The sequence below is a fragment of the Marmota marmota genome, unplaced genomic scaffold (assembly GCF_001458135.2).
Source record: "Marmota marmota marmota unplaced genomic scaffold, marMar, whole genome shotgun sequence".
NCBI classification, from domain to species: domain Eukaryota; kingdom Metazoa; phylum Chordata; class Mammalia; order Rodentia; family Sciuridae; genus Marmota; species Marmota marmota.
This window is the reverse complement of record NW_026000168.1, coordinates 8,459,580-8,476,222: the sequence shown is the minus strand read 5'-3', so window position 1 is coordinate 8,476,222 and position 16,643 is coordinate 8,459,580. Positions and strand designations below refer to the sequence as shown.

General features: G+C 41.9%; 1 protein-coding gene across 5 annotated transcripts in view; it reads right to left on the bottom strand.

The window, feature by feature from the left end:
• The window catches only part of LOC107150034 (contactin-4), an 874,282-nt gene that overhangs the window by 112,420 nt on the left and 745,219 nt on the right, over positions 1-16,643 (bottom strand). For all 5 annotated transcript variants that reach the window (XM_048787029.1, XM_048787028.1, XM_048787027.1 and 2 more), the window contains one exon: positions 9,281-9,431. In XM_048787029.1, coding sequence (XP_048642986.1) covers positions 9,281-9,431 — 151 coding nt within the window. The remainder of the gene's footprint in view (positions 1-9,280; positions 9,432-16,643) is intronic.

Genomic DNA, 16,643 nt, shown 5'->3' with positions numbered 1-16,643 from the left:
CAAAGCACACCATGGTCACCATGGTCCTTCAAGATGGAAGGGGAGGGCAGAAAACGGGGTCAGAGTCCTTCCGGGGGAGGACAGTTTGCCTTTGTGAGCTTGGAAGACGGGGGAAAGGCCAACCTGCAGAAGCTGGAAACAGACCCCCCACTACGGCCTGTAGAAACACTAGGATCCTACTGAGGCCCGGGCTTCGGCCCAATGAGACCCATTTCAGAATTCGCACAGCTACGACGGTAAGATACTAAATTTCCACTGGCTACCCCCAATCCGCACAGGCACATCTGCATATAGGTGCCCAGCTTCTGTCCTCAGTACTGACGTTCTGATTGAGTGGACGGTGGGGAAGACAGACAGCGGTGTGAGATGGTGGGAAGTAGCCCAGAATCCAGAAAGCAGGGAGACAGGTGGGGAGATTTACCTGTTCAGATCAGGGAGTGGGGAAAGGCTTCCCTAGCATAGTGACCCGAGAATGGCCTCTCACTAAAGTGACATGGCTACTTGCAGGCACTGGAATTCAACATGTTAATATTAACCTTCTGATTCCCCCCTAATATATTAACATATATTAACATATATGTTAATATGCCGATTAACATATATTAACATATACGTTAATATGTTAATTAACATATATGAATACATATATATTTTATTTATATGTTATATAATAGACGACTATATTATATAATATTACACATAATGATATAATTATATTATAATGTATATTACATATATATTTAAAATATAATACATATATATATATTTTATATATATATAATATATATTTAGTTGTAGAGGGACACACAATGCCTTTATTTCATGTATTTATTTTTATGTGGTGCTGAGGATCGAACCCAGCGCCTCGCATGTGCTAGGCCAGTGCTCAGCCACTGAGCCACAACCCTGGCCCCCCAACTAGTTCTTTTGATATTCATGATGGTGGCAAATGACACCGCCATCAATCAGCTGGTGACGTTGGATCACCATGATTCATTTTCGGTTTCTCTCTATTTTTCAGTCCACCTCCTTCCCATGTCCCTTATAGCCTTTCATAGCCCGTGTGTGTCTGTCCCTCCACTTCACGATCAGGAGGTGGCTGTCCCTCAACTCCTTAGGATTGCTCTCCCGGAGGACTCCTGCCTGCGGGTGGCCTCTCTGCACCCCCAACCTCTGCACCCCGCTGTCATTCCTGCTCAGTGCTGCAGACGAAGCCATCTCCCCACAGCATGCACGCGGCTGTGTCGTCCCTGGGGTACCATCCTCCAATTCTCTCGGGGGTCTTCAGGCTCAAGTTCAGACTCTCAAGACATCAAACCCAAGGCCTCCGCTGCCCTGCATCTTTTAAAGGTTCCTGCTCCGTATCTCATCTTTATAACACATCCCTCAGGATTATGGGGGCTTTTCTGTTGTTCTTTTGCCACTGGATGCTGGTGGTAGTCTGCGAACATCCTGCGGTCCCCGTTTATGTCTTCTTTTCCTCTCTCTCCCCAGGGCCAAGCACAGGGTTAGCAGGTGGTAAGTCCCCAAGGAACGCTTGGCTTTTGGAATGGAAGTGGACTTGGCCGATGTGACACAACACTTGGGCTGCTCTTCTGAGACCTCGCCTGTGACCTGCAGGCTGTCGATTTGAGATTCTCTTCTGAGACGTTCAGTGGCATATCTAGACCTAGTTATCATCCCTTCGCCTGACATGAGGTATTAGTCTAACCTCTGAAAGGGAGGAGAGAAATTCCCAGGCACGAGGAAGAATAAGGGAATATTCATTCACTGTTAACTAGAGTTACATTTCACTCATTCTTTTGGCTTCCGTAGAAAGTAAAATATTTCCCTGGAATCAATTTTCTAGACACCTAAATGTACCCCTCCAAGCACCAAGGCTGATATTTTTTTAACTAACCATGGTGGGGAGGTAGTTCTTCTATGACATCATATACTTGCCAGCCTTGCTCATCTAAGGGCACTGAAGGTGATTTTTTTCTTCTTTATAGGTACCATAGGACAATAATGATGACCATCCTTTTCCGTGTGGATGAATGACATTATTTATTCCCTTATGAATACTGCTTTCATTCTTGGGGACAAGGGAGAAAGACATTGAAATAAACATGATCTGAACAATGAGAAGACATCAGACAATATCAGAATAAGGATATCAGGAGCCCACAGAACATCCAGGTTTGCAAAAGAATTAAAAGAGGACTTGAGCATAGATTTATATTGAAAGAACCATCAAGGCTTGCTGTCGGAGAAAATGCCCGTTTATTGAGGAAGGGCTCTGCATATTTATAGAGCTGGGGGCGGTTTGACAGTTGGCATGGGGTGCTTTTTGATTGGTGGGTAAGGATCACGTGAGCCAGCAGGGCTAGTCTGATTGGTGGGTAAGGATCAGGTGAGCCAGCAGGGCTAGTCTGATTGGTGGGTAAGGATCAGGTGAGCCAGCAGGGCTAGTCTGATTGGTGGGGAAAGATCAGGTGAGCCAGCAGGGCTAGTCTGATTGGTGGGGAAGGATCATGTGAGCCAGCAGGGCTCACCATTGGACAGCTCTTCTTGGGGGATGGGGAAGTTAGTCTTTGGAGCTGGGGCGACTGCTAACAAATATAGAAAGGGAAGGGGTTAGGTTTGTTGGTTAACGCCAGAAAGCAAAACCAAAGATCAGTGTAAGTTGAATGGAATACCATCATCTAGCAATGAGTAGGGTCCACGTCACTGGAAATAACCAAGGGAGGATGAAAGCCATCCACTGTGTGAATCCCAGTCCTGGAACGAAAATGGGATCGGTCGGAACTTAGCACTGGGAGCCTTGTCTCCTCTGGTAACAGCACCTGGACTTCTCTTGGAAAACCTCTGCCCCGTTCACTCCCTCAAGGATGAGCATGGGAGGACCTACCTCTGCGTAATCAGTGCTTGGATAACTAGACGCCCCCTGAAGATGGGTGGTCTAGAGAGGGACACCGATCAAAGCATGTCAGTGCTCTGAAAGTCTCTTCTGAACAGGAGAAAATCTTTCCCACCTGCACCTCAGATAGAGCATTAATCTCCAGGGAATACCAAGAACTCACAAAAACTATTGAACACCAGAAACATATATAACCCAATCAATAAACGGGCAAAGGAACGGAACAGGCCCTTCACAGAAGAAGAAAGAGGAATGGTCAACAAATAAATGAAAAAATGTTCAACATCTCTGATAATGAGAGAAATGCAGATCAAAACGACACTGAGATTTCATCTCACTCCAGTCCGAATGGAAATTATCAAGAATACAAGTAACAACAAATGCTGGCGAGGATGTGGGGAAAAGGGTACTCTCATACATTGCTGGTGGGACTGCAAATTGGTGCAACCACTCTGGAAAGCAGAAAGGAGATTCCTCAGAAAACTTGGGATGGAACTACCATTTGACCCAGCTATCCCACTCCTCTGTAATATGTACTACAGGGACACAGCCACATCAATGTTTATAGCAGCTCAATTCACAATAGCCAAGCTATGGAACCAACCTAGGTGCCCTTCAACAAATGAATGGATAAAGAAAATATGGTATATATACACAATGGAATATTACTCAGCCTTAAAGAAGAATGAAATCATGGCATTTGCAGGTAGATGGATGGAACTGGAGAATATCATGCTAAGTGAAATAAGCCAGTCCCGAAAAACCAAAGGCCAAAAGTTCTCTCTGATACATGAATGTTAACTTATAACAAGGGAGGGGGAAGAACAGAAGTTCATTGGATTAGAAAACGGGGAATGAAGGGAAGAAAGAGGGGTGGTAATGTTCTTATATAGATACACGACCGGTGTAACTCCACAGCACGTTCAACCACAAAAATGGGATCAAAATCACAATGGGTTGCACTCCATGCATGTGTAATATGTCCAAATACAACCTACTGTCATGGATATCTAAAAACAACAAAGAAAAAGAAAATCTCCTCTGGAACTGTTGCAATTCCTTGGGAAATACAGAGGGCCAGCGCGGGCGGGGTGCTGTGTGAGCCCTTGAGCCCTGGCACACCTATAGGAGGAGCCCATCCCAGGCCTGTGCAGATAAGTGAGCCCGGGAATCCCCAGGATTCACACCAAAGCCAGTTTAGAGTTGAGGTCTTCCTCGTTGTTCATAATTCCACTCAACAATTCTAGGATTCTAGGTTCTTATTAATTCTTCTGCGATTTCTGTATTTGGATGCTTTCCATATAGCTGAAACTCCAGTCTTATTTGCCTCAAGGGCCTTCTGTCTAAAAGACGAAAAGTAAATAGAATCATCAACGTTTTTTCAGTTAGGAGACTTAAGCGCTTGCTCCATCCAAATAATGTGAACTGTTTTCACGGTGACTAGACATCTGTCCTGAGAACTAAAATACCTGGGCTCGGTGACAGGGGCTTCCTGTTCCCATGTCTGATATTGCTTACATGCTGATCCCGGGGTAAAAGCCCAGGAAAACAAGAAGTGTTGTATGGATATGGATGTGCTCCCTACCCTACACAAAGCTCTGAAAATTGTTCGAATTTTTCATCTTTGATTAGGATATTTGGCTTAGGGGCTGGGGTTGTGGCTCAGAGGTAGAGCACTTGCCTAGCACGTGTGAGGCCCTGGGTTTGATCCTCAGCACCACATAAAAATAAATAAATGAATGAATAAATTAATGAATGAATAAATAAATGAATGAATAAATAGATACATACATAAATAAAGATATTGTGTGTCCATCTACGGTTAAAAATATTTTTAAAACATGCTTGGCTTACTACAGATAATGCCATCGGGAATATGTGTTGAAGTTCTAAACAAAGAGAAAATCACATCAGGAACATAAAAAAACACATATATTTAAAAAAATTTAACAGGTTAACATTAAATCAGCGTTTCTGAGTCTATATCCACTGAGCTAACTACAGAATCATCATGGGATAAAAAAACAAAAAACAAACAAACAAAAAAACACTTCTGAGTTTTTAAAATGTTGCTTCTAATACTTTTAGTGCAAATTCATTTGTGAACAATGAGTTACCATTGGAAATAATGATCAATTTATAGGTAGAGTTTGGCCGAGTCTTTCAAAACAGAATCAAGGGACAATATTACAAAAAGAGATGCTTGATTAAAAGGTTTTATTTCTCAGGGCTATACCAGTGCTTTTGATTTAAGATTTTTATATCATCAAAAAAGCATTTAGGCTAACCAGGTAGTGCATTAGTAGCTATTACTCAACCCTGGGTGCCTTTGGTCTTGGACTACGGTGTCAATCTTCTCTTAAACTGTTCATGTCTAAATCAGTGTCATGGGTCAGATATGAGGCGTCCTCCAAAAGCTCATGGGAGAGACAACCCAAGAAAGTATGGAGGGGGAGATGATTGGGTCATGAGAGCCTTCACCTCATCAGCACATTAATCCACTTGATGTGGATTAATTGAGTGCAACTGCAGGCAGGTAGGGTGTGGTTGGAGGAGCCAGGTCACTGGGTGTGTGAGTGTGTCTTTGGGATTTACATTCTGTTCCTGGTGTGCAGAACTCTCTTTCTCCTGGTCACTGTGTCCTGAGCACCGGCCTCCACCAACGCCCTTCCACCATGATGTCCGGCCTTACCTTGGGTCCAGAGCTACAGAGTCAGCCATCTGTCAATCTAGGCCTCTAAAATCAGAGCCAAAGCAACTTTTCCTCCTCTAATTGCTCTTGTCAGATTCTTTTTGGTCACTGCGATGATAAAAAGCTGACTAAAATAATCAGTGGTGTATGATTTAATGTGATGGTTTTCATTGACTCATCCACTTAATTTTCTTTCTTCTGTATAAAAAAAATGGCAGAAAAATAGCAGAATTCCTTCTCTACTCCCGAGGAAACAAGGGCAAAATCCTTTCTTTTTACTCTTTTTGGAAACTGTGAAATGTTTGAGCGTGCTTATGTCTTTCTAAGAGTGAACTTGATCCAGAGATCAAGTCCACATTATGCCTAGTCCGTAGTCTATTTACCTTAAATACTCAAACAAATCAATTTCTTTATTTTTTTAAAAAATTAGAACTTCAAAGAAAGTTCTGACATCGAGCTTCTCTGGAAAAATAAGATGGAAAATCTCCAGACTGGCCTCTCTGTATGGCTGAGTGGCAGGTGTCTTCCTTGATGGGACACTCACTAAAGTCTGTGCCATTTCCTTTTAAGGTCCCACCCTGGCCAGTTTTTGAAAGCATTTCCATTACCCAGTTGGGTCTCTTTGGTTAATACACTCTAAGTGCGGCAGAGGAGCAGAGCAGAGCCGTGAGAAGACAGCAGCCACGTGGAGAAAGCAGCGCTAATATTGACATTTTGGGACTAACCCGGTGACATTGGAGGTGGAGATGACAAGTAGCAGGAATTGGGTAATGACAGGGGAGTATCCTCAAGTTTAAATATATTTTTAGTGTCAAGTAAATGTTGAAGCATATTTGAACCCCGTTAATCAAATCAAGAGTATCAACAACAAAAACTGAATAGAGAACAGCTTGGGAGGAGTCAAGTGGTGGGAATATCTAAATTCATTTCTCCCATAGGATTCTTGATACCCATACTCTACTTCCCCAAGGGTAGTTCAATCAGGCTTTGTGTCGATGGTTAAGCTACAGCAGTGGTAAGCAGCCAACAACCCTGTTCAAGATGGTAGGTTGTCAAATATATGAAACAGTGTGCAACATCTCTCGCATTCAGAGAAATGCAAATCAAAACTACTCTACGATTTCATCTCACTCCAGTCAGAATGGCAACTGTCAAGAATACAAGCAACAGTGAATGTCGGTGAGGACGTGGGGGAAAAGGCACACTCATACATTGCTGGTGGGACTGCAAAGTGGTGCAGCCACTCTGGAAAGCAGTATGGAGATTCCTCAGAAAACCTGAAATGAAACCACCATTTGATCCCATTATCCCACTCCTGTTTGTATCCAAAGGACTTAAAATCAGCGTACTACAGTAACATAGCCACATCAATGTTTATAGGAACTCAATTCACAGTAGCTAAGCGATGGAACCAACCTTGGTGCCCTTCAACAGATAAATGGATAAAGAAAATCAGGTAATATATACACAGTGGAATATTACTCAGCCTAAAAGAAGAATGAAATGATGGCATTTGCTGGTAAATGGATGGAGCTGGAGAATATCATGCTAAACAAAATAAGCCAACCCTCAAAAAAACCAAAGGTCGAATGTTTTCTCTGAGATGCAGATGCTAATTCACAATAAGAGGGGGTGGGTGCTAAGGAAGAATAGTTACTTTGGATTAGGCAGAGGGGATTGAAGGCAGGGGACATTATTGAAATCAAGGTAATAATTGGACATTATTACCCTATGTGCATGATACAGGACTGTTCTAAGTCTACATCACATACAACCAGAAGAATGAGAAGTTATACTCCATTTAGGTCTGATGTGTCAATGTGGATTCTACTGTCACAGACAGCTAATTAGAACAAATAAAGAAGATACTAGGTTGTCTTTTTCCTTCTAGGCACATAGCAAGATTGCAGTTTTCTTCCGTGTTGTATGGCCACGTGACCTGTTTTGGCCAACGCAGTGTAAGTGAAGTGTAAGTGAAGTGTTGAAGCGATGCCTTTGGAGGCAGACTCTAAGAGCCGAGGATAGGAGGCCCTTTTCCTTCTGCAATGGAGATGTTCCTGGGGGTGTTGCTCCACCAGGTGTGTCTCTCTGGGACAGCAGCTGTCAGCAGACCTCTGACCTTTCCTTGTGTGAGGCCACTGTGGGCCGATCTAGCAGCCACACAGCTTAGGCCCTCCTGATGGATCTATCCTATGAACGTCATTCATCCAGGGTTTGTGACATACTTACTGCCTGTACCGCTATTTTCTTACTATGGTGTCCTTAAGCCATCCTAAAATTAAAAATTCAAAAACTATAGCCTTATTCTAAGTCATGCATATGGTACACACAAGTTATATTTCAATGTTCAAAATATAGAAGAAAAGTAACCTCCCAGGCCCACATTTTGGGGAAAAAAATGAGATGAAATAGAAATGAATGTGCTGGTTAAGTTTGCAAAATATGAAATTTTGCTGTCAGTAAGCAGGTTAGGCTTCAAATTTGAATATCAATATTCAGTGAACTATGCTGCTTCCTCCTCCTCCTCCTCCTCCTCCTCCTCCTCCTCCTTTGTGGTGCTGAGGATTGAACCCAGGGCCTTGTGCATGCACGGCAGGCACTCTACCAACTGGGCTCTGTCCCCAGCCCTATGCTGGTTTCTTGATATACCAGGAATCAGAAAGGGACGCATCTTATGCATTTAACATGGGTGTGGATTCACCACATATATTCCATACCGGGTTTGTTTATAAAAATCATTAAACAGGACAACCTCATCAGCGCCATGATCTAATTTGTATATGCAAATTCAAAGGTGTACAGGTGTAAAGGGTAGACACACACACATTTTGATAGGCATCCTTATTGCATCCTTGAGTACTTGACCTTCAGCACCAATTAAAATCATTATGTATACAGCTGGTAAATCCTGTCTTATAGGTGACAAACAGACTCCTGCATAATTAGCATTTTTCTAACAAATTGCATAAATTACAGACAAAGGTCTAGGATACGTTATAGGCTTTTTCTTGACAGCCGAGAAAAAGCCTTGGAAATGTGTGCCAATGGATACGACTGTCAGACTCCAAGTAACTCACATCCGTTAAAGGACATAAACAACATGCTTTCTACATGCAGCCCATGGATCGTAGAAAATGCAAGTGTGACGTGTTTAGGTATTAGAAGAAAACCTGTTGTCTCAAAAAAGATTCCATTGAAATAATAAGAAGTCAAGGTTGGAATGAGAGATGTTTATAAATTCAAAAAAGGAAACTAATGAGACATAGATAAATATTGGAAAGATTGCTAAATATTTGAAAGATTGCTAAATATTGGAAAGATTGCCATAACAAAGAAAAATTGAACTTCTTTGTCATATTCGACTTCTGTTCAAAGGAAGTAGCAGGTGCCGAGAGAGTGGGCAAATCCATAAACGAGATCTTGGGCTAACATTAAGCTTACCTTCAGGCAGCTCCGGAAGTTTCCACAGGGAATGGTGCATTCTCTTTCTGCAGAGAGGGTTCTACGCAGGACCGATATCAAGGAGGAAACCAAGAATCTACCTCCTCCCTTATACAGCATCAGCCTTTTGATTAACATTTGGCCCCGGAGTAAAGCTAATAAATACCCCCCACACACACACACTTCTTACGAGCAGACAAGAGATTCCTACAGGTTAACCAAAGGCTCCAAACGTTTCAAGAGAGTACCTTTCATTTTCTCTTAATAGGTCCTTCCCCTTTTTCCAGGTGTAGACAGGCTTTGGAGATGCTTTGGGCTTGCACTCAATGACCACTTCCCCTCCCACTTTGACAAGAGTGACTCTCTTCAAGAGTGTTCTTGAGAAATCCGGACCTGCCGCTGGAAGACAAAATAGAGAATAAAACAATGAATTCTTTTGCAAGGGGAAAAAAAAATGCACCAAGATTAATCTGGGGTCTTTTTCTTTCTCTGATGCAATTATTGTTCCTTTGTCCATCAAAGGCAGGAAGCTGAATTTGTCCTAAAGGGAGGAGCACCCTACGTTTTGATGCGTTTATTAAAATAAAAGCTGTAGTTTCTATATGCTAAAATGCAGCAGTTATATGAATACAGCTTGATGGGTCTGGTATATTCCCTGATATAAAATGTTCTTATTACTCTATTGAGTATTCTTTTTTTTTTTTTTAAATGTATTCTAGCTGGAAGTGGTGGCATGCACTTGCAATCCCAGACCCTCAGGAGGCTGAGGCAAGACTATCTCAAGTTTGAGGCCAGCCTCAGCAACTTCGTGAGACCCTGTCTCAAAATAAGACATAAAAAGGGCTGCGGATGTGGCTCAGTGGTAAGGCACTCCTGGGTCCAATTCCCAGTAACATACTCACTATGGATCCCATATTCAAGAGAACAAGAATTTAAAGATTTCACAGAAGCAAAAGGGATAGAAACAAAACAAGAAAAAATCCGGATTTGTTTTTTTCTTGATGTGTGAGCTGGAACATGGCCTCTCTGATACAGTCACTACCTGCGCTCTGTCCCCTTACACTCTGTGTATATAAAGAAAATGTGCTGAATTATCTGTATGGCCACCCTCTAGGCACTTCTTACAACCCAGGGCTCTGTTCAGCTTTATGCAATACTTGTTCTATTTAGGGGAAATTACAGCTTGGTCTTCGTTATGGCTTGGATGTATGGTGTCCCCCCAAAGCCCACGTGTGAGACCATGCAAGAAAATTAAGAAGTGTTGGGGTTATGAGAGCCTTAACCTGATCAATGCATTAATCCACTGATATGGATTAACTCGGTGGTAACTGCAGGAGGTAGAGGGTGGCTGGAGGAGATGGGTCCCTGAAGGCATGACTTTGTGGTATATATTTTGTCCCTGGTGAGCAGAACTCTCTGCTCCCCGGTGGGCCCATGCGGAGCCACTTTCCTCCACCACACCCTTCCACCATGATGTTCTGCCTCTCTGGGGCCCAGAGCATGGAGCTGGCTGGCTGTGTAGACAGAGACTTCCGGAACTGTGAATGCCAAGTAAACTTCTCCTCTACAATTGTTCTTGTCAGGTTTTTTGGTCATGGCCATGAGAAAACTGACACTAAAATAGTCTTGGATCACAGACATTTAGAAAACTGTATTGCAGGCTTACAACGAGTGTTCTGAAAAATTCCCTCATGTTGGTACCGGTTATAAAGTCACAGGGAAATAATATTAAAGAAAAAAAATTACGCCTTCCTAAGACAAAAGATAGACATCGGTATCCTCACTGTAAAAAAAATAAAACAAAAGATGCCTTCTGAAAAACCTCTATTTTCTTCTGAGTCAATTGACTTCGTGGGTGAGGAGGGATTTTGAAATCAGTGGGCAGATTTATCTTATTTAAATTTCATAATTTACCTTATTTGTATTTTTTTTGCCTCCCTGCAGTTGATCTGATGAAATTCAAGATTTTTAAGACACCTTGAAGGTAAACATTTAAGTTCAAACCAATGATTAATTAAAGGAAAAATGGGAGTGAGCCTGTATGTATGTATATGAGTGGGAAATGTGAGCCAGTGTCTTCAACGTACCTGTATCATAAGCTGGCGATTCAAAAAAGAATAAAAACGAGCTTCACTGGAAGAAGCTACATTTTCATTAAGTGCTTTTGTGCAGCTGGACAGTGGATTTACCCAGATACCCAGGAGCCTGGTATTACGATGTGAAGGTGCCATTAAATAAATGAATCCAGTAGGCAACTGATTTCTCAACCAAGGTGCCTCTGATTCATGAGATGAGTTCAAAACTCAGAGACCAATTCTACAGGGATAAAGGCCATTAACAAGCAGAGTGCAAGTAGAGATGCTTCTGCTATACAGCAATAGTGCATTCCTCATGGTCTGCAAAATCACAAAATAAAAATAATAGGGTCTACGAAAAAAGAGTCAGGGCAGATGTGATTATTTACGTAACAAAAACAACAACAAAAGAATAACCATCTGAATAAATATTAAGTATGATTAAATACAAAGCATGATTAAGAAGACAAGTTACATTCCTAACAAATACTGCAAAAATATAGAGTGCATGTGAATAAAGATTGATGGAGGAAAGAAAGAGGAAGAGTGGAGATTGTTAAGCTAGGAAATAAGTGCAAATCACAGACAGATGAAGAACTATGCAATAGGAACAACAATATTGAAGCATGTGGTCAGCCGGGGATGGTGGCGCACACCTGTAATCCCAGCAACTCAGGAGGCTGAGGCAGGAGGATCACAAGTTTGAGGCTGGCCTCAGCAATTTAGTGAGGCCCTATGCAATTTAGTGAGACCCTGTTTCAAAAAAAGGCTGGGGATGTGGCTCAGTGATAAAGTCCCTAGGTTCGATCCCCAGTATCATAAAAATAAACAAATTCATTATCTATATGGCCAAATTGACAAGCAGAAGATTGCTGTGGGGTAAACAGAATTCATGTGCAATGAAAGATTTTTTTTCTTGCTTAGATAGCTATATTGATTTGTTAGTGGGTTGTGTAAATAACCCTTAGTTAAATATTTACTAAATACTAAGTATTTACTAAATACTTGTAAATAAATCCAGCATTTATGCTATGTTGACATTATTCACCACTTACGAATCCTAAATAAACTAAACAATGTCACAGAAAAGTGTTTCCGAAAAGACTTCTCGGCTTAGGTAAACATCAGAAGTGACATAAAAATGTTGGAAAAAAAAATCAGGTCTTCTAGAAGTTTTTTTTAAAAGTGTATTTTTTGAAATACAGTTACAAATCTTTCTCATATAAAAAAATCCCTCCTTACAACTCTATCTTTCTGCACACATATTTTTATCACTCTAGGCAGATATTTTTCATCTGTTCAGGAGGAATTCTGCTGTTGCATTTGGAATGAGTTTATATAAATCAAACTGTGCACGATGTATGGGTGTATTTGTCAAAAAAAAAAAACTATATATATTGCTTCTGCAGGATTTGAAATAACAAACCGAGACACACAGAAGGCAGAAAACAAACACCTTCGAAGTTTCAAAGGTATTTTAAATATATTATTTATGCACATATTAACTTTTGGATATCCCAGAGATAAGACTGACTTGAACATCTTCCACCAATAAAAAATGGAATTGGACATTAAATCATTTCCTTTTGGTTACTCCATTTGATGACCTGGCTCCTGGTATTATCTAACCCTGCAAATCTACCAGCTGTCACCATTCTAGGGTAAAATCACTGGAGCGTCCTCAGGTTCTGAATATTTGACCTTCATGGGCTTCCTTACATTCCGCCATTTTGTGACCTCATTTTTCACCTCAGATGGCTGCCCAGCTTGGAGGCTGATGCTTTTTTCTTCCTGGTGCCCTATATTTACTCTGATCCCTCAACCTGGATCCAGGAGGTACTTGAAGGAAAAGTGAAATGGGCCTGAGAAGTTTGATGTTCACAGAGATGTCATTTAAGGAGTTATTGGTAAGATTCCCAGCGGTGCACTATTAGAACCTACCCCTGGCTCCCTTGCATAGGGAATGTGAGAAATACGTCAGTAAATTCCTAAGGGATCAGAAAAAGAAAAAACAAAAAGGTCCAATGTGAAGGATACAGAAATGACAACCTCCTAAACGCTGTGGCCTGGGAAGAGGGAGGGAGGAAGAGGATAAAACATTGGTAACATCGATCCTTTCCCAATACCTCCTTTCCCAGTGACAAGGCAACCCCTGGGAAGGAAGCAAACATCGCCCACTAACAAGTCAATCTCTAGGAAAAGGAAAAGCATGGATCTGTTCCCAATATGTCCTTTCTCAATGACCCTGGAGGAAGAGATAAGCAAGGGTTGCCAAACTCTGGACCCTCTGTCCTTGCCCAGTAAAAACAAATTTCTAATTTTTGCAACCTTTTCCCCGAATGCTCACGTCCCATTGAAGTCTTCAATGGCTAAGTCACATTCCAGTGTGTGACCTATATCAACGCAGACCTCCTTCCGGTCATTGGTGGCCATTTCCGATCCAGAAAGTGAGCCCATCCGATGCCTGACTCTGCTGCCAAACAAAAAGGCACAGCGGATCCACGAAGTCTGCTCCCTCCCCGGTTATTTGTGCTTTCCCCGTGGAGCCAAAACCACGTTGCTTATTTTTTTGATTAAAAGATGACCATCTGAGAGTTTGAGAGCAGCTCAAATACGAGGGGATCTTCATCTGCTAAATTGAAAGGGCAGATTTTTCTCAGGTGAACTCCCAGAGGGCACCTCTCCCTCGGGATGGGGACCAGTCATGCCAAGTGACCTCTCGTCCATGGGAAATGCAAGTGGGAAAAACTAGTTCAGCCTGTGCCTCCATCGGTGTCCCCTCCCAAGGGACAGAGTGGAATGTTGACTCTTTAACTAGATGCCCAGTGGCAGCTGTATTTGAGGCATGCACGAGGATCATGTTTTTCTGTGCTATTGAAAAGGAAAAGACAATTAAGTCATGCCTGCTCTATCACAGTTGGTCCCCAGAAACATTCTGGGAGCATTGCCAGTTGGTGGAGACTCTTCAGGCCAGCCCTTTGGAAGTTCAGAATTTCACATGATTTGAATCTTGGCTCATTTTTCTTTAACCATTACCTCATCGTTCCATAAAACCCAGCCTGGAGTGAATGCATCCGTTCAGATTTTCCACCATTGAGAAGAGAATGTCACTCTCAGATTATAAAAGCCCAAACCCCTCCTGGCTTCCTGGGGAGCGATCTTGAAAGCACGCTGCAATGAAAAAATGTCTTCTCTCTGGGTCCACCATTGCAGGGCGATGAATTCAAAAAATCTCTTCTCCCTCATCAAGAATCATAAGGAGACACCCAGGAAAGTTCTGAACATGATGATTTTTTTCATTTCACTGTGAGCATGATGTGTCCCTTCTTAATGTCCCCAAAACCCATACTCTAAAATTCAGTGAATGCCCCATTTCCTGAGACCCTAATAACCCTTAACTATCATGACAGCTCTTGCATTTACGGAACCCTACTCCCTTTGGGTGAGAAAAACATCATTTACAGAAAGAAACAATAATTGCAGTCATGAGGTTGTTTGGGGGAGTGAATTAAAGAATCTATGTTGCATATGTAAAGAACTTAGCGTGATGTTTCATGAGTACTTTTTAACCTTTCTTGCCCATGATTTCCATTACTACGCTATCCTTCCATCACCAGCCACAGAGGATATCCGTGCTGGAAAAGAGTTGTTTGGAAAAAAAGAAGATTTTGTGTTTTGAAATAATTATGGATTGATAAAGAAGAATACGGAGAGGTTCTGTCTGTCCTTCACCCAGTTAAGATGCAATCACAGGACCCCAATGATTGCATCTTAAGTAAGTAGGGCACAATGTCCAGCTAAGGCAACTGACCACTGGTATGAAGGGTGTTTGTAGTTCCGTGTTATTTAATCATATATGTCGATTTCAATAAGCACCAGGAAGAGTTTGTAACAAAGATCTTCCTAGTGCTTAAAAGCCACACCTGGCATTTCCTGTCTATCACCCCGGATCCCTGGAAACGATGAATCTCTGCATCTCTGCACCGCTGTTATTTTGAAGAATATTATGTACATAAATGGAATCATATAATAGGTGACTTACGGGATTTTTTTCCCCCCAGTAAGCATGATGCTCTTAGGATATGTCCAAGTTGTTGAGTGTGTCCACAGTACCTTTTAATGGCTGAGAAATATATCCTATTGTGAATATGAACTACCTCTTAATTTTGGCATTTTCGGCTCTATAATAACTGCTCTTTAGAGCACAGATACCATCTCACCATCTCTCCATGCCTTCTCTGCCAAGTAGGATCATGCATAGCCCTTTCATTTTCATGAAAGATTCAGAAAGCCAAAAAAAAAAACGAATCATGTAAACATGGTAGAAACTTTCTGATTCCAGGAAAAAACACCTCAAAGCTATTTTAAACCACCATACAATAGTGGACATGCTAGTGAAAAAGCATTCTTATAATACTTTAAGGAGGGCTTTAGCTTCTAAACCCTTGCAAGCCGCCCTTGACCTATCCTATCTATATAAAGAGAATATGCATTTCAAAAAAAAAATCTGTAATAATTGCATTGACCTTCTTCCATCAATCCACATTAGCGACATCTCACTGTATCGGGCACAGTGTCCTGATCCCTTATACAAATCCATGTCCTTAGTCAGGCAAGAAGTGTGTAGGACTGCAGTGTCCTATCGGATTACGAGTCACTTTGTTATGTGATAGCAGTTTTTGCTGAATGAACAGGAGACAGCCTGGCAGTAAGAATCCTAAAAACCAGTGGTTAATAAATGGTCACTCTTGCTCTTATTAGACCATTAGTTTCTCCAAGTTGGCAAAAGTGTCATCTGCATGGACCTAGCACAGATACCTACTTCACACAAAGTAGATATTTAATTAATGTTTGTCGAACTGTTGTATGTTCCTACAGGAGAGAACTCAGGGATTCTGTTTAAAACAGGAAATAACGTTCCCGTGATTGTTTGCTTGGGTACCTCGTCCCTTTCTTCCCCACCAGCAGGGTGGGAACGGGCTTCTTGAAATTCCTGGTCCGTGCAGAGGACCCTGGATCCTCTCTGAAGTTGGACCTCAGCCTATTGAAGCACCATCTCCCGAGATTTAGCATCTGGGCTATTTATGCTTGGAAACGATCTGAACGGGTAGATGTTTAATAACGGGTTCCCTAAACAAAACAAGAAAACAAAAATTGGTTTGTAGAGCTTGCCAGTTTCTGTGGTGTCAACAGTCCCATCAGGGCTGATTTACAATTTACCAACATGAAGTCGTTGGACGCTGAATTGAGCCATTGCTGTTGCCACCACTGTCCCGAACGCACACATTTAGGGGAAGGAAACGGAGCCAAACAGGCCCTGGATATTTAGCTTGGCCTCGACTTGGGCCTTACTCCACACCAATGTATCATGGTCAACTTTTATCATCTCTAGGTGCTCCCAACCCTGGGCCCAGTGTTGAGAAGATAAGAACTTCAATTTCTTTTCACTTCTTTGGTGACTTTATGTTGTTCAAAGAATCTGCTGCCTCCAAGTTGTGTATCAAGGGATCACAGCAGTTTAGAGCTTCAGCTAATT